At 40.0% G+C, this 22,430-nt stretch overlaps 1 protein-coding gene across 4 annotated transcripts in view; it reads right to left on the bottom strand.

Moving 5' to 3' along the window:
• The window catches only part of kirrel3b (kirre like nephrin family adhesion molecule 3b), a 171,352-nt gene that overhangs the window by 48,701 nt on the left and 100,221 nt on the right, over positions 1–22,430 (bottom strand). For all 4 annotated transcript variants that reach the window (XM_030743868.1, XM_030743867.1, XM_030743865.1 and 1 more), the window contains exons 2-3: positions 19,252–19,401; positions 14,239–14,388 (exon numbers count right to left, since the gene is read on the bottom strand). In XM_030743868.1, the coding sequence (XP_030599728.1) occupies positions 14,239–14,388; positions 19,252–19,401 (300 nt within the window). The remainder of the gene's footprint in view (positions 1–14,238; positions 14,389–19,251; positions 19,402–22,430) is intronic.

The following is a 22,430-nucleotide window of genomic DNA, read 5'->3' on the forward strand; positions in this document are numbered from 1 at the left end:
TTTTTACCAACGCTGCTAGTTAAATCTCAGAGCAAGATAGCTGCATTTAAAATGAGAGGCGCACTGTATTCCCTGCATATATTTCAGTTTGTTTTCAGCTTTACATTTGAGATTCATTTTGTTTCCCACTCAGGGCTGTATTATGTTACTCATAATGCAAAACAAACCCCTTCCAACTGAGCTTGTGGCATTCAGTATTCAGTTGGTGAAACACAGACTGTTTGATTTTGAAGCAGTTACAGGAAACAGACGATGCGTTTCGAGGCTGTCATCGAGGTTAACGGTAAAGACTGTTGATTTTTTTTTTTTTTTTTTTTTTTTTTTTGTCAGCAGATTCCATTTAGATCCTGCAGAAAATAATCGAAAAAGTAGAAGCTGTTACAGTGAACCTTTGGTTAAAAGAGCGCAGATGACAGTCAATCTTTAAATCCTTTTGAAGAGCGCAGCTTTAACTAACCCCTATTACAGGGGTTATAAGCTGGTGCACTCTTGTACCGTAGCTTGGAAACCTGCATTTCATGAGCAGATGCCGGTTTGGAGAGTTTGTTAGATTGCACTAAACAAAGACTAGTCCCTCTGCTGACAAAGAAGTTGCTCGAGCTGTGTTTGCTGCATTGAAGAACAACTTGAAGATGTTTTACCCATAAAATGGTCACATATCATTGTAGTTTGAACAAACGAATACACACATAAAGCCTGGTCCTCCACAACAACACAGGACACAGTACTTTGTCAAAGACGTACACATGCTGTGGTTGATTACTATAAGTGGGCAGGTCGTAGGTTTTTGGTCTTTAGCGCTTATGACTAATACCTTTGCATTACATAATATTATTGATTACAACATGGAAATGGGAAAAAAAATGGGGAAAAAATGTTTATTGATCAAATAATCAGAAAACACAACCATCACTACCACTTATTTAGAGTAAATAATGGCTTAGTCAGACCAGCGTGGGAACAATGAATTCTGTACTCTGGCTAGACCTGATTATTCTCACTCTGACCAACCGGACCAGATATCTGCTGTTTCAAAGAGAGTTCAGACTCACTCATTCCGATTATGTGCTTGAATGTGAAATGCTGTATTAATTCTGGCCTGCTCCCTTTCATCTGTACTTCATTAATATGCGAAGGGTCGGGAGAGGTAGAGGAATCTCAGGTCAGCACGAGCAGATAAGACAAGACAGCGTGCTGATCTAGGCAAGTAAGAGAGAATCTTTGTGAGAATGTGGTCACCACCTGGTTCCTTATCAGCAATTGTATACAAGGTCAAAAAAAAAAGCTCACTTTAGTTTATTCTTTTGCAGAGAGTAGAGCTACAGCATGGCATGCAAATGAGAGAGAGAAAGAGAGACTGAAAAAGAAAGCGTTATGAGCCAGGACTAACCAGAAAGCTCTCCTATCTGTCATTAAAGGGGGGGGGTGAGGATCCGTGATAGCACTTTGACTGTTGATTACAAAGATCCAAACCTGTCAGTTCGCTGGCAGCGTTCTCTTGCACATATGACTGAAACACTAATTAAAGCAAGAAGTTTTTATGTAGAGAGGGAAGATTAGAACCATTTGGATTTGCCAAGACTCTTGCACTGATCATCACAACAGCATCAAGCAACAACCTCGATCAGAACGCATCTTAGCTACCAATGGACTTGGTTCATTGGTAGCTAAGATCCTTGGTCCACAAAATGATGTCAGTTTGGGTCATTGCCTTGCTGCATCATTCAATTTCTCCTAATCTTCAGGTCAGGAAAATTTTGAGTTTTACAAAAACTCAGTGACTTCAGTGACTGTGTTTCGTTCAACGTGATTCAAATTTGATTGGCTTTGCTATTGGTTTGAGACATGCAACAATGGCCTTTTTTTCTTTATTTTTTGCACAGTAGTGATTTACTTTGGGGTGTCTTTCTATAAACAGTCCTATTCAGTGTTTTCCTTATTGTGGACATGTTAACGAGCTTGAATATCGCACATTCATGTAAGGTGATTTTAAACTCCGGAGTGACGAGAACTCTCATAGAAAGGGATATTGGAGGTCTTTTACTCTATCTACAAGGGAATGTTCCTCTGCTGCGCACATTCAAACTAATCAGTTTCTGTAAATAGGTGCTCGGCTAGGGTCGTAGGGTGACTCTACTAATGAATGTTGTTATACCCTCCCAGACTGTTTAAGTAAGTAACTGTATGGACCTTTTTGACCTTTTTATAGTCTAACTTGTTTATTATTCAGCTTTATGTATTCCTTTGAGAGGTGCAAAGTGGACCGTACCAGAGCAGTTTATGATTTCATGCACAGTGGAGCTACATGAAAGAGGAAGTCACAGTGAAAACAGCACTCTGGGTACAGTTTCAGGTCATGTCTCTCTGGAGGGATGCTTGCCAGAAAAACACAAAGGGTAAACGATGAATATAACAAGGAGATGAAGGACATGCCTGGCTGCCTCCACCCAGCATACCTTTGTATCTTTCTGTCCTTCACAGTGTTTGAGAGCGTATGCAGAGTCTGTCAATATGGAGACAGTTTGTGACAGTCTGGACTAAAATTGTTGGTTGTGTTAATAACAAATGTGGCACAACTTCTGATCGTCGCCACTACGGGGAAGGTTCTAATTAAAACAAAGAGGCAGTTAGATGTGATCCAGTAAAGCCAAGCGCAGAGGAAATGTGAACATCTGACCAATAACCCAACATCCATTGAATATATAAATGACCAAAAAATATGATTAAAATAGATCTTTCTCTTCATCTAAGTTCTTTCACTGGTATTGCCTTATGACTGCCAGGTCTGACAGTTATACAGAGGCCAAGCCTTGAACTTGAATCAGCCATCATCATTACTGGGCTGTTTGCAAACTCGGCAGTCCCTAATGGTTCTAAATTAGCTCTTTACTGCAGCCATTCGATGGACTTGGCATAAGTGTGGTCAGTGGTACAGATTGATCGCTCCTCTTTAATTACAGGGCTGACTCATTGCAAACTCTGCTCCACTCTCTACTTTTTTTTTCTTGAGGATAATAATTTAATCCCTTTCAAGGCTTTCTCAAATTTGCATTCGCCTGTGCAAATTTGCTGGCATGAATTCACACATACATCAACTTTTGCAGGTATTTCAGTGATTACACGTTTTACAAACGAGAACTGATAGCTGGATGGCCATTAAGCAGTTTGTTTCCTGCAAGTATTAACCAAACATGCAACATGTGTGGTTGCAGCTAAAGATTTACGTAAAGAAAAACTGTAAGATACAGCCAGTTCATTACTTTTATCATGTGAAAGCTTTCTTTGGGCCTAATTTGAGTTGTGTTTTGATCCAGTGGCTTCAGATCATAACTGTCATGGTGGGTTCGAAGCAGCCTTTAATTTATTTCTGGGAGAAATCCAAATTGTTCTGTCAAAGCTCGCATTCATTTACTTCACCTGACGTTTCATAAGGCTTGGGATTCATTTATGTGCTTCGGAATGCTATAAATGTCTGACTACATACTCTACTTTCCATCAAAGTGAGTGAAAACAGACACTGATGTCAGAAAATATAGAATTCAGTGAGATCATTTACTGGTAGTGTATAATCAATTAGACCACAGCATATTGATGCGTAATTAACAGTAAAAAGCAGTAAGTCAAGCAGCTCCAACAGGGGCCTGAATAAACCCAGGGGGTCATAAAGCTGCCTTTTATCCCATGATGCATATGAATTCTCCAAACACTGGACATAAAAGTCTCCAACACAAAACATAAAACTTGAATTTATGTGAGGGGAATGTGATAATATGCATTAGCATTGACTCATGGTGATTCTGCTAAATTTTTAGGCCAAACCAGTATTGGGGAAGTCCTCCAAAGCAGCCAATGAAATCTTGTGAGCACCTCAGCTTTCCAGGAGCGCGAGCAAGGAGGAAAAGCAATTTGGAAGCAAATGAATGAGAGAGCTCCTCACAAGGTGGCTGGACGATGTAGGGGAGGGGAAGGCTTGCAAAGCGTAGCTGTGCTTCAGTCGACGTGTCCTGAACATCAATGTGCTTCCTGACTTTCCTGTCTATTCCAGAAGAATACTTGTACCAGCCGCCTGTCACCCCACTGCGACAGCTTGCAGAGTTTGTGATAGATAGATCAGGAAAAACAGAAGAGGAGAATGGAGGAATACCCAACGCGGGTGGATACAAGAGACGTGTAGCTCACTGGCCCAAATCACCGGCCCTCTTCAAGTGCTGTCATTGTGCATCTGTTCGCAAGCCAGAAGAACTTCAGCCATGAATGTGCACGTGTATGAGACAGGAGAACAAGCAAGGAAAATACAGGAAACCAACAACAAAAAAAACCCCAGCATAGCAATGATTTGCAGAAAATGCACTGGCACCACTGGAAATGTGGAATAATAATTTGTTAAAAAAAAATACAGTATAAGAAAAGCAAGTAGTGAGGAGCAGAGAGGTAGAGGAAGGAAAGCAATTGGAAGTGAATGGGATAGGGAAGAGAGAAAATTAAAAGGTGCCTTAATTTTTGCTAACATTTTAATAAGGACAGTGTAGAAACACAATGAGAGTCGATATCATGATCTCTGTGAACGCTGCCAAATAAAATGGAGGGAAGGAAGGATGAAGATGAGATGAGGAGTGGGTAGATGCCAGAGCTGTCAGAGATGTGCACTGCTTGCTCCGTCACAGCGCAGCCATGTGCAGCCCTAAGCTGCTCTCAACAGATTGGGAGGGTGCTGACATTGCTTCTCACCACCCAGCTGAGTTGTGCTCTATAATTATGCGCGTATTATGTATGTATGTTTGAATTTAAGGACTGGGTCAAAATTCAAGCTCCAACTCCCAGTTAGAAGTATAAACTTTTCATTTGAAACTTCTGGCAATTATCGGCCTTTGTAGATGTACTTTTTTTTTTTTAAAGCCAGTCATTAACTCGCTGACCATTATAGTTAGAAAATCTATTCACTACATAGTGCAGTACATTCAAATTAGCTCAGTACCTGTACACAGTTGGTACTGTTGTTTTGCGGAGCATGAATTCATGTCATTTCTCCTCCTTCTGTTCAAATTCTGAGCAGGGAAAAAAAAAAAAAAACATCCTACATACAGCCTGTCTACCATAATCACACACCTGCTCACTGCCTCAGATATCATAGATGTAGTTATTGTCCCATCTCATGTTGCAGAAAAGGAAGTGTAATGTGAACATTACAGTCAAGTTTTCTCCCAGAATGACTGCCATTTAGGACACCTTATCTCTCATTATACTACTGAGATGCTTGGCTATGCCTGAATTACCTTTTGTAAGAGACAAATTGGTTATTTACAAGGAAATCTGCAAAAAATGTAATAGCGTCTCTCAAATGTGGCTCACAGATATTTTCAACAGCACTACCCAGTAAGATGGATATTGATATTGGACTGTAACTGTAACCTTTAATGATAAAATGAAAAAAAAAATGTAAATAATAAAAGGTTGTGTGCATCTAACATACAAAATACATTTTATATTTAAACTTTCACATTTCCTAAGACTAACTTACTAACATATACTTCTATCCCACTTCAGTTGTGATACAGTTTACAAAGGCAGCACTTGAAGATAAAATAAACATTAATGGACTGTGTGTAATAGTTTTGTTGTTGTTGTTGTTGTTGATGTCACGAAAACTTCTAATTCCAGAGTAGCGTTCTTTTATTTTCTTTTGCGGTTTTTTTTTTTTTTGGCCCGGCCCCCAAAGTTCATTTCCATTACTAAAACGATGGCAGTGTGATCCTTGAGAAATAATGAATTCAGACTTATCCACAGAAATGGCTGATTCAGCTTTGGCAGTTGAAAACAACAATAACAAAAGATACCCTTGGGCTTTTGTGTACATGAATATTGTTGCTGAAGCATGGGCCCAAAACATTAACAATGCAGGAAAAGGAAAACAAATATCTTGCACACAATGGTTCATTCAAATGGCATGCTATCAATTATGTTTGTCAGACGACCAGCGTAATATTGTGTTTATGAATGCTTTTCATTTCCAAAGATCTTCTGCAGGGCTTTGAATTTTAACTGCTAACAACTGCACATGCATGTCTTTTCAAAAGTGAATGAACCATATATGGTTCAAATGTAAAGCTAAAAAAAATAAAAAAATGGTTGTGCTAAAAAATGCAATAGCAATAACAGTCTATACTAAGAGGGGAAAAAATGACAAAAATGTGTCTTATTATGCACCCAGACAGCACTTTACGCACTTTAAGCATAACTGGGAAAAATTATATAATTGGATTGGATTGTGACAATACTAGAATGCTTAACTTCATATGAAGACCTAGGAAAATACTCAATACTCTGTACCATTCTCAAAAAAAACAAATAAATGACAAACGTAAGAGGCATATATTTCTTAAATTAAGATTAGAAGAATAACACATGTATTCAGCTGTATTTCCTGTGCGCCTGGTGACTTGGCACCATATTTTTGTTGTTGATCAAATAGAGTTGTTAAGGTAGGCTGCCACTGTTTCTGTCTAGTTGCTGGTAGACTTTTCTCTGCTTCAATCTGGTACACATTAAGAGAAACATAACACCCCAGTCTTTCTTTATAAAGATCGGTCTGTCAGTCTTTAAGCTGCTTCGCGGAATCTGTTGCGCTGCTGTTCGTGTGTTCAGGTGTTAGTGAGAGGAGGGGCTGTGTGCATGTCTGTCTGCAGCGTTGCTGTTTGAAGTCAACTGAAGGAAGCGATGACAGCACTTCTGGTATCAATACTGTTGCAAATGAGTATCTAGAACATTACTTTTTTTAGTATTAATTAGTATCCAAGAATTATTTTTTTGACATTACTTGGTACGTATGCTGCCTACAAAGGCAAGCTTTGTAACTCCTCTTCCCTTGCTTCAGATAAGGTTAATATCTTAAACCATCTCCTGTCTTCACATGCATGCTTCAAGGCAGAAACTAATCTCATCAAAGCTGATAGATATCAAAAATACTTGAGAATAACTGTTGATGATGAACGGACAATATTGGTCCTACTGGCCAGATACTTTTATCTTTTGAGTTTATCTTTGGTAAATTTTAATGAACAGTGCATACATGAGTGTACAAAGGCTCTCTGTTTGAGTTTGCAAATTAACTGTGTGTCCTTTTAAGACAGCATTTAAAATTAAGAGAACTAACTAATTAAAGGAATTCAAGGCTGGCCATTAATGAGGAAGGATTCGTTAAGTAATAGAAAAAAAAAAGGGTAGGTAAATGCAGCTAGTCCAAAAAAACAAAAAAATAAACACTTAAAACACAGACTAAAATGAGAGCAATGAGTAAGTCAATAAATGGCCCTACAATTTATTAAAAGAAGATTTCCTTTGTGTAAAGGATTACCACAGTCCAGTTAATTTAAAATAAACACCCGAACTCCTTAGATAAGTTTTTCAGCCAAAAACCTTAATCAAACAATAGTGATCACCCCTCCTTTCTTCTACTGGTCCCCAACCAAAGGTAGAAAGATTAGAGCAAAGGTCTGGAGAGGTGCCAACTTGCTGCAAGGGATATAATTAGCCTCAGGGGTCTTTTTTGGACCTGAAACCCTCCATTCTCTTCCTTCATGACTAATTCACAAGACCTTGATTCTCCTTTGGCATCTGAGAGTAAGCCTGCAAGCCATGCAAACTCTTAAGCTCACCATCCATTTAGCTGCCAAAGCTTTTCGATGAAGGAACTTCATTACCGTTTATAAATGTTGATGTAGTCAGTCTTTTTTTAACCTCCTTACTCTTCCCCATTTAATTATTGGCTGAAATGAATAAGAGTGAAGTAAAGCCTTTTGCTCCATTTTCTAGTGAATGGGCAATGTGGATACATATGTGTCGTTTCACGGACAAACTCAGCAAAAAAAAAAAAAAAAAAAAGACAGCAGGAATCTCCAAATATACAACGGTATTCTTCAGCAATGTAAGCATTTATGTTTTGCATTTCCAAACATATCAAAGTTAAGTTTTAAGAGGATCCTCTGATGTGGCACATGGAGGCGTTTGGGCTGATTCTGAGTTCTAAAAGATGGAGAGGAGAGTTTTAGATTTATTCCGCTGTCAGTTTGGAGATGGAAGACCGCGTGTGTGTGTGTGTGTGCGCACTGGAGGGTGTGAGTATGCATTTAAGCATAATGCATATATGCCTGCGTACTGTATTTGTGTCTGTGTGTGTGTGCATAGGCATGTGTGTGGCCATAGCTGCCTTCTGAGTCGATAGACACACTCTGTCACTGCTGGCAAGTAATTGACAGCTAGAAGTTTGCAGTGACACAGGCCTTGCATATATTTCCTCCATTACCTTGCATGTACATCAGCCTGGAGTTCTCCCTGGCAGCGCATTCTGGAATCATTGAGCTTGGCAGGGGATTAAACAAACACCTTCTATTCAGGCTCATGGGGAGGTATGATAAACTCTCTTGCTCTCAATAAGTCAAACAGGAATAAAGGCATCCCCCTTCTCATTGGTTATTAGTTATGATAATACAGTTGGTCAAAAATGATGCATTTTCTTGCTACTGTATGTTGCTTGAAGTCCAGCATTTGCAAAGTGTTTCAGTGCTTTGAATTTTCTTGGAATACTCAGACACATTAGAATTTTGCTGTATTAGAAAAAAATCATGGTACACAGTGGGGAGTAAAATAAAAAGTGAAAGCAGAAAAATATTTGCATCCACTGCTTATGGCAACTGTTCACTCGCGTATGGAGATGCTTTCACCGAGGGCAGCAGTCTCGTAGCACTGAAAATTTCCAAGGCTACTAAGAAGACTAAACAAAGCGGTGTTCAGCATTGTTTTAAAGTAACAATAAATAATAATAAACTTTATTTATATGGCACATTTCAAATCACAAAGTTTATTATTATTTATTGTTTTAAAGTAACAATAAATAATAATAAACTTTATTTATATGGCACATTTCAAATCACAAAGTGCTTCACAAAACAATAAATGCAAACATTAATAAAATGTTTAAGAAAGGTTAAAGGTAAGACAGCATTGGGAGGGGAAGGCTGGAAGCACAAGGGCATTAAAGGTAAGGAATAAAAAAATAAGAATCTAAAACCAAATTAATTAAAAGCAAATGCAAAATAATTAAAATAATAAAAATGATCACAAGGAAGAGATGATAAAATAAGACAACATACAAGTAAGTCAAAGTGGAGGCAGAGAAAAAGCCTGCATGTGAAAATATGTCTTTAAGAGTGACTTAAAAGATGGTAAGGAGCTAAGGGCAATCAGATCTCTTCATGGAGGTTGTTCCACAGAGTGGGTGCCCAGACAGAAAAAGCTTGGTCACCCTTGGTCCACATGAAGTGTCAGAAGATCTGAGACATACACAATATTGCCAAAAGTATTCATTCAGCCATCCAAATCATTGAATTCAGGTGTTCCAATCATGTCCATGGCCACAGGTGTATAAAATCAAGCACCTAGGCATGGAGACTGTTCCTACATTTGTGAAAGAATGGGTTTCTCTTAGGAGCTCAGTAAATTCCAGCATGGTAACAAGGTAGGCCACATAAAATGACAGAGCGGGATCAGCAGATACTGAGGTGCATTGTGCGCACCGACTTTCTGCAGAGTCAATTGTTACAGACCTCCAAACTTCATGTGGCCTTCAAATTAGCTCAAGAACAGTGTGTAGAAAGCTTAATGGAATAGGTTTCCATGACCGAGCATCTTCATCCAAGCCTTCAATCACCAAGTGAAGTGCAAAGCATTGAATGCACTGGTGTAAAGCACACTGTTACTGGACTGTGGAGATAGCAGCAGTGAGATGTGGTGTGGAGATGGAACTGGAGAAGTGGAGTGTTTTTTGGAGTGATGAATCCTGCTTTGCCATCCGGCAATCTGATGGATGAATCTGGGCTTGGTGGTTGCCAGGAGAACGGTACTTGTCTCACTGTATTGTGCTAAGCTTAAAGTTTGGTGGAGGGGGGTAGGGGGGTTGCAGAGTGGGGTTGTTTTTCAGGAGTTGGGCTTGGCACCTTAGTCCCACTAAAAGGAACTCTTAATGTTTTGGCCTACCAAATAGTGGTGGAGCCTATCCCAGCTGTCACAGGGCGAGAGGCAGAGAACACTCTGGACAGGTCGCCAGCCTGTTGCAGGGCTAACCTTGAGGAAATTAAAACCTGTATAACCATCTTTAACCAAATTTCTTTTGGATAAAATAGAGCTGATCTTTCTAAATCTCCTAAGCTGCATTAAAGCATGACTGGATAACTGAACTGACATGCTTATTCAGGTTGAGGTGAGTGTCAGGTTGAGTGTCAAAAGTGACACTGAGGTTTTTAGAATGTTGAAGCTCAGATGTGTTACTGCATGTGGGTTAGCTACATTTTGGCCAATAATAATTGCTTCAGTTTTAGCCATATTTAGTTGCAGGAAGTTCTTCACGAGTTCATCTTCATATATCATTATGATGACTGGCCAATGACAACACTAAAAAACATATCCAGTAAATAAGAATAAAACCACTGCCAACCCAGTGTTGGAGCTGATTCAATACAATACAGTGATCCTCAGTGTCAAATGCAACACTCAGCTCTAATAAAACTGAAAGACAGGATTTACCAGCATCAGCAGCAACCAGCAAATCATACATCACGCTGAGGAGAGCTGTCTCTGTGCTGTGGTTTGCTCTAAAACCCGACTGGAATGTTTTCAAAAGTCCATTTTTGTTTAAAAAAGCAATTAATTGTTAAGCACCAACTTTTTCTGAAGCCTTGGACAGAAAGAGAAAAGAGATGGGTCTAAAATTATCCGGAGAACTAGGATCCAAAGAAGGTATATTAAAGTAAGAGTACTGCTGAAAAATAAAATATTCCGAATGTAATTTAACGGCTGAACTGATGTGGCTGGGAGTATGACCAAAAATTTATATCAAGGGTTTTTATGTTCATGTTTTCTCACTGTATTTATACAATTGTTATTATATAATCATCAGTATTTTTGAATTGGACAGTCTTTATGTTCATTTATCATGGCACATTTTTTTATCTCTGAAGTATATAATATATAAAAAAAACTTTACTACACATTTCAGCTCCATTAGCAAAAATCCACAGAGCTATAGAATCAGTTGACGCTGCTTGCGGCACAAATATTTTACTCTGATTCAGGCTGTAGCTGATCCCACTCAGGAACGTGGACACACATTGGATCTTGTTTTATCTTTAGGTTTACCTGTTCTTAAGTTGAAAATTGGTGTTGCAATGTTTTCATACCATATGCCTGTCTTCATTGATTTTGTTCCTCTGTCAACCTACTAAACTGTGCACTCCTGCTCAGTACTGTTGTGCTCTTAAACCTTCCACCACTGTTTAGTTATTCAATGCTTTTAACTCTGAAATGACCTCACAGCTCTCTGTGTTCTCCAGTACCGAGGAGCTAACCCTTCAGTTTAATTCTACTTGCCAAAATGTTCTGGTTTGACTCTGATGCCCTCCCCTGGGGGGGGGGGGGGGGGGGGGGGGGGGGGGTGCAACAAGGTTCCATTCTTGGACCTTATTTTTCTCTCAGTACCTGCTGCCACTTGGCACTATTTTCCAGAAACATGATATTTCCTTTCATTGTTCTGTGGATGACTGTCAAGTTTATTTTCCACTGGTGCATGCTCTGTCCAGCCTCTCTTTGACTGCCTTGTTGACGTCAGGAGATCGATGGCCCTAAATTTTAATGAGAACAAGACAGAAGTTATGTTGTTTAGACCCGGTGGCACCAACAGTACCCCCTGTGTTGCCCTTTCCTCTCTGGCCCCATATAAGAAATCCATTATCACAAATTCAGGTGTGAAAATGGATCCTACTCTAAAGCTCGATAATCATGTAAACACAGTGGTAAGATCCTGCTTTTTCCAGTTAAGGCTGCTTTCAAAAATCAAGCCTCTTCTGTCCACATGCAATCTTGAAATGTTAATACATACTTTTATAACGTCTCATCTCGAATACTGGTATGCGCTTTTTATCTGAATTAACCAGGCCTCTGTTGCTTGCTTACACCTGGTGCAAAATGCTGAAACTTGATTTTTATTTGGGGCAAGCAAGCAAGCGCACATCACTCCAATTTTAGTTTCCCTACACTGGCTTCCAGTTCTTTTACGGATCCATTTTAAAATCCTTTTATTTGTTTTTAAGTCTCTTAAGAGCCGTGCCCCATTTTATCTGTCTGAAGTGCTACACGTATATCGCCTGTCTTGTTTGCTCAGGTCAGTACACCAGATGCTTTTACTCCTTTCAAAGATGCAATACAAACATAGAGGTAAATAAAGTCTTATGGTATGGTATAGTATGGTATGGTATAGTATGGTATGGCACAGCACAAATGATTCTGTCATGAGGGGAAAAAAAAAAAAACTGTTAGCCTTGAGTAACATGCTATCCTTCACTTGGTTCCCTGTTGCTGGATGTGGGGCACCTGCCTGAGCCCTGCCCCATAGTGAAAGGACTGCCCAAAGCAGTGCAACCATAAAAAGACAGCAAAATCAGTCTCATTGTTTTTTACTACTGAAAACTGTACAAACAGCAGATGCAGCTTCTCTGTTGGTCACAAGTTATTTTGGAGCATATCTGTTCTCTTTTCTTCATCCTCCAACTCTCTTTACTGTTGTTGAGTGCAGCAACAGAGCCCACACCAGATGTTAACAGACTGGCTAGCTAGCATTACCCAGCATGCTCCTCAGTGGTGTCATTTTATAAATGGGCATTTATTAGTGTTAGAAATAGTTCACGCTTCACAAAACACTGTGTGCCATGATGTTTGCTGTGTTGAAAAGAGTTAAGTTGTGGATTATCAGTTGTTGTTATATATTAGCGATTGATCGATTAAAGCTGTGATCCAGGATAGCAACCATTTAATATAGACCCCTTTCTCCATACCTCCATACTATAGAGCCCTTCAGTGCAAGACCAATGTTATGATTCATTAAAGTCACTTGAAAAGTCAAAGTGAAAGTTTAATCTGTTCACAGACATCACAGCATTGAACATTAAAATGGGTATTGCATTCAGCACCAACATCTTGAATTGTCTGTCTGTCTTTTTCTCCCCCCCTAATGTCTCTGAGTGTGAGGTCTGATTGCAAAGTTTCTGAGAAAAGCTTTATGTTAGAGCTTCTGAACTTGGAAAGATGTGAACATGCAGCGTAATAAGGAACGTGGCAGATGATGGGAAAAGTGCAGTCACACCAGACATTTTAAACTCTGAAGAAGTATCCATAATTATTCACTTATATCCATTTGCAGTGGGTTTGGCTGCCAGAGAAACATTAAGCTGCAATTTTTCTTTCCCTCTCTCGTTTTCTCTTTCTGTTTTCTCCCCTACGAATCGTTAGTTTCACTTTTCATTAGGCTGGATCAATATGGCGGATGAGTCGCTGGTGGTGAGGACTGGGTGGCAGACATCCCACAAATTCCCCACTCTTTTCACTCATTCCTTCTTTTGCTCTCTTGCTCTGCCATTGGCTTGAATTATCTATTCAGCATTCATCCAGTGAGCAAGGCTGTGAAAAGAAAGCTTGAAGGACTCAAGTAAGAGACGTGAGCCAGAGGTTGGACCAGAGCTACCCAATAAGGCAGAAATGAAAACATTGAATGATAACCCAATAACGTTTAATTAAGAGCCTGTCACCTCTCAAGCTTATGGTAATAATGGAAATGGAGGCTGCACGCAGAGGAAGGAAATTAAAGTGGAAATAAGGTTCTGTAAAAGTTGAGTCATATTGACACTGTCTGCCAAATGGGAAAAAAAGTTATCACTGATTTAATTCTTTTCCAAAGGCTTAAATAAAAGATAATCTTTTCTTTTCAAGATTCTCAGCATCACTTTTTATCATGTTTTGGAAAACACCACATGAGACTCCATGTGTGTATCAATATTTGCTTTGATTTTCTACTGTAAAAAGGGAAAAAATAAAACAAACTTCACAGTTTTACATCAGTTTTGCTAGTTGCACTTGGAATCCTTGGATTGAATACATAAGCTTATTTTATTGTTTTCCTTCTGACCAATTCTGACACTATCATATCAAATAAATGGCACACAGATGTTTATTGTGTACTAACGGTATCACACACTTTCCTAAGTTGAGAACTAATGCGTGACAAACCAATGAAAGAGAACCCAATGCTTTTTTTTTTTTTTTTTTTTTTATGAGCTGTTTGCAGCTCGATGATTGGAGGCTGTTGGCGCTGGCACAGTGGATTTGTTTGGAGTCACTGTGTGCTCAGTGTTGACTTACCCAGAACAGTGAGGCGGGCAGGACGGGACCTCATGGCAGCCTGAACCGCCTGGCACTCAAACACTGCATCATCCATCAGTTCAACATGCTGGATTCGCAAATGATGCTCCCCTGAACCGTGGTCGCCAATCACTGTGTAACGAGGGTAGCCTGCAGTGCAAACACATTTGTCCATTTGAAAATCAAAATGCAGTGCATTTGCCAAAAACAAGACGATAAAATGATTATTTTAAAGCTTTTAATATGCAAACATGTTTTTTTAAAAAAAAAAAAAAAAAACAACAACAAAAAAATACAGCTTTGTTATCTTTCACAATCCAGGCATCACCATATTACCTTTAACTGAGCTGAAAAAAGCATGTAATTTAAATAACAGAGAAAATTACTTTACCGATGATTTTATAGGTGAGCGTTAATTTGTTACTTCACTCACAATATATTTTCACACATGTTTTTATAGCACTCCCGGCAATGTTAATGAGTTGCCGTAGCATTCTGGATAATGATTTTATTTTATTTTATTTTTTACTGCAACTGTAAACGGGAATGAGTTTGAGTTGTTTCAGCAAAGCTTTGCGAAATGATTTACAGTTTAATAACGCAAGAATGGAGAACTACATCCAAGAGACATGGACATTTCACACAAGTCAAGAGAGATGTTTTAAAGAAATACCCTAAACTATTATCAAAATGTGTTTTGTGAGTGTTTTGTGCAAAGCGGCCCTCCACGGGGGCAGATGAGCAGGAAGAAGAATGAGTTTAACTGGTTGGCTCTATGGGGTATTTTTCATGCTTTTGGATTTGCTCATTTCTGAAGATAAATTTTCTTTTTTTTTTTCCCCCATTGCTTCATATTTTTAATTACTGTGGATACAGATGGTGAAATACAAGAAGAATGTCTGTTTATACAAATTAAACTCCCACAAATGTGAGGGATTTCCATTTGAGAACGGCTTTTTTTCTTCCACTATCACTTATATAATTGATCAGTGATGAACCCTGAGGTTTTACAGGGGAACAAGGCCAGACTTTTAAATAAGGCCTCACTCCAGCACTGTGCTTTGCAATGGGAAACCTCACACTTTCAGCTCGCACACTTGCAATTTTTGTTCAGAAAGGCTGTTATTAACCATCCAACTTTTGGGTTCTTACCAACAAATTTTAGGCAATAAAATATAGATTTTCCAGTAACAACCAGCTTATAAGTCATGTTCACTTCAGAGATCCCCCCAAAATTTGAGTTTTTCACTATAAAGGGTTTGCTCTCTGATTATATGTTTTAGTAACCACAGGGAGCATAACAGACTGGGCAGCCTTATAACAGCTTTTAAGTCCTTGAATTTGTCTACTGCAAAAGCCCATCGTATGCTCAAAGTCCAATTACTGATGGTTGCTTCATTGAATCCAGTAGCCTTTAATAGAGCATGAAGTGGGCCTCATTATATGCTGGTGGGGTAAGTTACAGCTGATTAAGCTACTCTCTGCATTTCATCTTCCAACATGTAGCTTTTAATCTAGGGGGTCTATACAGTGGGAAGAGCAAAGGACAAAAGAACACCTAAACATAAATAGTATAACCAGGCAGAGGAAGAACACAGAAGTTTAAACACGCTGCAAGCTAACCGAAATACCCAAAGCTCCATCAGCTACTGTTTTGAGGGAAATCTTTCTTTCAGTTTCATAATACAGTTTCGTACATAGAGAAATGGCAGTAAAAAAAAAAAAAAAACTGCTATAAATACAACAGGGATAACAGAGACACAACATAAATAAAAGCTTCCACGAATAGTATTAATAACCACTGACGAAAAAGGAGCTTTCCACTCTCATAAAAAGCTCAGAAAAAAAAAAAAAAAAGAGGATGCACCATTATGTTCACAAGGTCACCCAGAGACCCATTTTGCTTCAGTTTTATGTTCACTGATGAGACTCAAAGCAATACTGCCATTTTGGATCACAAGGGTAATGATCATTGCGCAAATCTGAATTATGTGACCTTGAGTTGACTGCAGTCTACACAGCTAGGCCTTAAATGCACATACCCAGGAAACAAAATGCACTTCACAACTTTGCTTTGCTTGTCTTAATTGAAGCAAGGTGCGAGGGATGTAAATTTCTATTACGCAAACAGATGATCTTGCCAATTACCTCATCTGTGCTCCTGGCAAACTAAGAATAATTTTGCTGTGTGAGGACATGGCTCTGTTCCAGTTTCATCTCTGTGCATTAGCCGAATCCAAAAGGAATATGATTTGCATTTGTGGTGGATAGTAAATGACAAGAATGTGTCTAATTTTCAAAGAATATAAACATACTGAAATGTGTTTTTGTCATCTCATAAGCTACTTGATCATGTATTTTGTCAATATGACTGAAGTTATACCGACACACATGAAGACTGATCACCTCTGCACGTGTGACGTGGGCCATTGATCTTAGATCTCAGGGAATTTCAAAGACACAACGCGTTACCCAAAGCAAACAATGTAAAATAGGCCCATTAAGGAGTAATGAATCCATCAGAGGAGAATGGATTTGTCTTCAGGCCGAATCAATGGTGACTGTGCGTGTGTGTGTGTGTGTGTGTGTGTGTCTGCGCGTGCATGCGCGTGTCACTATATAGACACTTGGGGCGTGGCCTAGTGATTTATGGCATTCACCTAGAACACATTTCACACAGTGTAAGCACTAGGGGATAGAAAAAGGTTTGCTGCATGTGTGAACAGATGACCCGTGTTCAATTTGATCTCATGAAAGGCAGGAGTAGCGCACACACTTGCTTCTAAAGGTCTGCCGTCAGTCTCTTCTCGAGAACGCATCCTCCTAGAGTATATTCATAAGTGCAGGGCAAAAGTATACAAACACTTTGCTCTCCATTTTGCTCTGTGTGCACACCAGAAGAATTCACTTATAGCTGCTTTGCCTATTGTCACCATCATCTTGTGCAGCAGATACATATTCATGACATTGACTGGCATGTTGAGCTGCTGTGGGGCTACTTCACTTCTTTAATTAGAGTGGAAAAGCATGACACAAAAGGGAATGAAGAGGAAATTCAGGGACAGATAGGAATCATTGGCTTTTGTGCTATGATTTCTTGCGCTGAATGGTGAAAGAGTTCTCTCAGTTTAATCACTGCTCCTGTGAATGGAAACAGGTCCCAGGCGGAGCACGCTGCCAACGCAGCTTCTTTCTATGAATACCCAAGCAGACCTATATTATTGAAATGCTCCATGCAACATTTGATTCGTCGTACTTTTTTTTTTTTTTGTATACAGCTGCCAATTTCCTTTCTTTGTGTACATCTTGCAGTGATGTACCATCACTCGTTTACTTCTGCATGCATTACTTGTTTAGGTAGGCAGGAGCGATAAAAAGGGACAGCTGTGGAGTGCTTCATCTGTCTCAATAGAAGGCACTCAGCCCGTGTCCGTATCATAGGGTTGATTTCAGCAACCTTTCCTCTCCAGACAGGAATCTATTTCTCTTTATACAAAACCATGTGCATTTTAAACACTCAAACTCTACACTTTGGGCCTGATTAGTCATCCAAACAAGAAGAAGAGAACTGACGGAGAAGGCTGGGGTTTCTACATTCTGTAAACGATTGGGAAATTATTTACAGATGCGTTGTTAAAGAGCGATCTACTGCAGTTCTCCTGAGTGTGGTGACCCAACATTCTCTCTTTCCTCTTTTCTATACCTTACTCCGACTTTACCCATTCCTGAAATGAGATTTCATCTTGATCGTCTTGTCTTGTTAAATCAATAAAATAGAAGAGGATAAACATCTCTGCTCCGCTCTGACCCTAAATAAAATTGTGCTCTCTCTCTCTCTTCCATTCTATCTCCAGCAATCATAAGTACTTTCCCTGTCTGCCTCCTCTTCCTCCAAAGGAGACTTGAAGACTGCAGGACTATTGTTTACAGCTACCTCTCAGCCTCCCCTGTGCCTGATAAGGGCCTGAAGAGAGAATAAGATGGCTTTACTGGGGCTCTGTCAGCCACCGAGGTTTAATTACAGACCATACTGGTGACAGGAAAGGCCTTTAAAAGCGTTTGCTAAAGGTCAGAGGGTAGAGGACCCCAAATCTGTAGAGCAATACATATTTAATCACTGGTGATCATAGGAGACATTTGTGTTTTGAAAATGGCCACAGTTGGATATTGTGACACTGTGCCGCCAATTGCAATTAACTCGGATTTCTCGGTGGTCACAGAGTAGATGTGCGTGAAGCAAATTAGAGAGCTCTAAAATAAAGACTGTGCCCTTAAAGAGTAATGCATCCCGCTGTGTATGGAGTGCTGCGTAAACATTCAAACGAATCTCTGTTTTGGGAGAATTTTATGCCCATTTCAATAAATAATGCAACAGTGCTGTGTTTTTATGGGTTCTCCTATTCAGTAGCTTAGCGCTTCAGAAGGTTGTTAATGTTTATTAAGAGGAGTGATGTGTTTCCTTGAAATTCATGAAGGTCACGAACGCACGAAGCTTCGATTGGCGTAACAACGGGCTACTAAGTGACAGTGCAGTAGTCAATTTTGCTCTAAATTAAACAATTAAGACAATTATGCATGAGGTGCGGTGTAATTAGAGGACACCAGGTACTCTTCAAAAAGCCATTTAGAAGCCTGAAGCACCAACAAAGACCAGGGCAACAACTCGTTTCATAGATTTTTGTGTTTATCTGCTGAACCCAAAGTATGAAAGTCTGCATATAACACAGCGGCATAAATGAAATTTTGATTTTGCGTGTCCATGTTGAGTAACATAATTAGTACACATGCGTACACATGTACACACTACACTATAAAACACACTACTATGGGCCCTGCTTTATCTCTCTGTGGAGATGTATTTGGCAGAGGGTAGCTTGTTGACATGCGTGGACTTTAGATGACAAAAAGCAGCCATTTGAATATGACAGTTATATTAGAGAGTATAATTAATAGATGAAACAGAGGGCAATAGAGAAAAACCAGGGTAACATGCTCAAGGGGATCGATGCTTACCAGAGAGGTCTCTGCCCACACCCAGTGCCAAGCCGTTTTTGATCCACAGGACGACGCCGTGATAACCAGGGATACTGCATGGTAATGTCACAGGCTGGCCTGCCACCGCCACCAGGTCCTGTGGCTGCTGGGAAAACATGGCCTCTGTCCCTTTAAAACCAAAAGAAAAAGGGAGAGGTGAACTCAGACCAGATTAATACATCCAGCTATTTAAATTTACGCAAGTGAAGAGTGCAAGAAAATTTTTATATCAAAAAGGAAAGAAAAAAAAAGATGCGTTACAAGCACCTGCTTTCAGCGTGCAAAATGCCGGATGAAGAGAGAAGTGCACAAAAATCATGTTGAAAGAAGCCTAAAGGGTGATACAAATGTGGCACATCCTTTCAGTATTCATGATACTGAGGCAAGATACTGCACATGCATCAGAGGTGTCAGCGCAGCAACAGGACTGAAGCACAGGCTAAGAGACAGCCGTCACAGTTCTGCTTGGTTCATTTATGAAGGATGTCACCATACAGATGGGCTGGGCCCGTACACACCACAGCAGATAACACACTCTTGTCTGCCAACACTGCTCTAGCGGCATATATTAACTGAAGCTCACACCCATGTAGTCCAACTGTGCAACTACTATTAGATGCACTCCTCTACTGCATGTTCAAGCGGAAAGTAGTGAGTAGTGAACTCCATTAGAGGCAGAGTGTGTTAATGGGAGGGCTGCAGAGATGTGTGTGTGTGTGCGTGTGTGTCACATTTGGGGGTGGGGGGGGTCAGAATGGAGGGTACAAAGTGGTACTGATGTGTAGTTCGAAACACTACGAGGCTGCCAATCAGCTCAAGCCTACACACACTGACGCACATTCATACGGGCACCTTCAGACTGCTCTGAGAGCACAAACTGCAGCAAAGGTTTGAAAGTGTTACTTGCTCTCTCGCTTTACGCAGACAGTTTTGTTCACAGCAGTTTCTTCTTTTCAACTGTTTGGATCTGATTTTCTACCCTTTTCGCCATTAGTGTCCTGGTTTTCCCCTGCACTGACAAAAACAAGCATATTTTACAGACTGGTGCTTTTTTTTAAATGCTGAAATGGGCTCACACACGCACACACAAACACGCACACACACACACACACACACACACACACACACACACACACACACACACACACACACACACACATATTTCATCTTAATCATATGCACATAAAAACGCTGATAGAACAGTAGCATGTAGTCAATTACGATGATAAACAGAGCAAAGACTGTGTGGGATGTTAAAGTGTGTTTTCATCTCACATCTCCGTATCACACTGCTTTCTTATACGCTTTTATATTCAAAAAGAATTATTTATCTTTCAAGAATTCAAACCACAAACAAAGGGGGGATCGCTGTCATAAAAAGAATGGATTTTAATTCAATTTAAGAATCCAGAAATCTTTCTTTTCACTTTGGAACTGAATTTCTATGATGGATAGCTTCTTGAAATTATACTTTTTCATATTAATTCTTAAAGTCTCTTGCCTCTCCACCCTGTCACACACGGCTATGCAATACAGATGCACGCGCACGCGCACACACACACACACACAGGAATACACAATTCAGTAGTACACTTTTACATTTCGATATCCATCTATCATTAAACCCACATCCGGCAAAGAAATGAAAATAATAATTAATGTGTTGTTTCTCAAAGCAGGGAATGGGCTTTTCATCATCTTTAGACTCAACATTTTCTCTCTGGCTCACGAGGCCCTTCATAAAAAGCATGTAGACTGTGAGACTTTATCTTGCCATATGCACCCCCCCCTTCAAATCCAGACATCTTTGTTAGCCCATGTAAGGAGCTTATCTTAGCTTTATTTTGCTACCCATTCAACACACAGATGAATGACTCTAACATACAGACAGCTACTGAACTGATCTAGTGTCTTGCTCACAAAAAAAACAAAAAAAAAAACACTGTAAACACCAGAGATTCCTGAATCTGCTGAGTCATGACCTTATTGTCTAACTGATGTCGATTGATTTAACTTTACGTCTATGGGCGTCTGGGCTTGCTGTGTCTGTCTTTTTTTTATACATTTACTGATGTGACTGGAATGATTTTAAATCTAAAGACGACTGCAGTAATTCCAAATCACACACAACTACGTCTGCGTCTGAAAACAGTCTCTTCAAAGGTAAAATTTAATTGTGCGCCTCTCACCCACACATGAGGCACGATATGTCACCCATTACTTGTAGATTCGCTAGAAATTGTGTCTTCGCTGAGGCACGCCACAGATTTTGAGCGTTAACATCATCCATCCATCCATCCATTCGCTTCCGCACATCCTGTTAAGGGTCGCGGGGGGGCTGGAGCCTATCCCAGCTGTCATAGGGCGAGAGGCAGGGTACACCCTGAACAGGTCGCCAGCCTGTTACAGGGCCAACACAGAGGGACAGACGACCTTTCACACTCACATTCATGCTCTCATTCACACCTATGGGCAATTTAGATTAGCCAATTAACCTAACCCCAGTAAGTGCATGTCTTTGGAATGTGGGAGGAAACCGGAGTACCCGGAGGAAACCCACGCAAGCACGGGGAGAACATGCAAACTCCACACAGAGAGGGAGAGAGAGCGTTAACATCAGCTTTGCTTAATTGGGAAAATCTCCACAAGCAGAATGTTTTGTTAAATGTGCTCCCACGGCTGTTTGATAGATTTGAATGTGGCTCCTGGCATCGCATTTTAACACACTTAATAATCCATTATTTTAGACTGCATAGGGCATCCCTCAGTCCCTCAGTGTGTGAAATAAACACCGTGACACTGTAACCAGATGCTCTGCAGGTGCTGTAGAAGTCATAACCAAGAAAACTTGTTGCATATGGGAGATACTTCCACAGTTGGTTTTTAACTTCTCAAACTTTGTCTAAGAGAAATGTTTCCAGGGGACAAACAAAAGTTATGGAACAGGCTTTGGGGGCAGACTTGCTGTTCAAAGTTTTGCGACTTTTGGAGTTGTCTACCCATCAGTGGTGTTAAACAATGAGCCGAGTTCTAACTCCAAACATCCCCTGGAAACATTGCCAGGGGACACATTTAGAGTTTGTTTCTGCATTTGGTAAGTGTCTATTTGGCTCTGTGTATCTGCAAATTGATTAAAACAGTTTTCTTAAGCTACAGTG

Source organism: Archocentrus centrarchus, chromosome 13, assembly GCF_007364275.1.
Source record: "Archocentrus centrarchus isolate MPI-CPG fArcCen1 chromosome 13, fArcCen1, whole genome shotgun sequence".
Taxonomy (NCBI): Eukaryota; Metazoa; Chordata; class Actinopteri; order Cichliformes; family Cichlidae; genus Archocentrus; species Archocentrus centrarchus.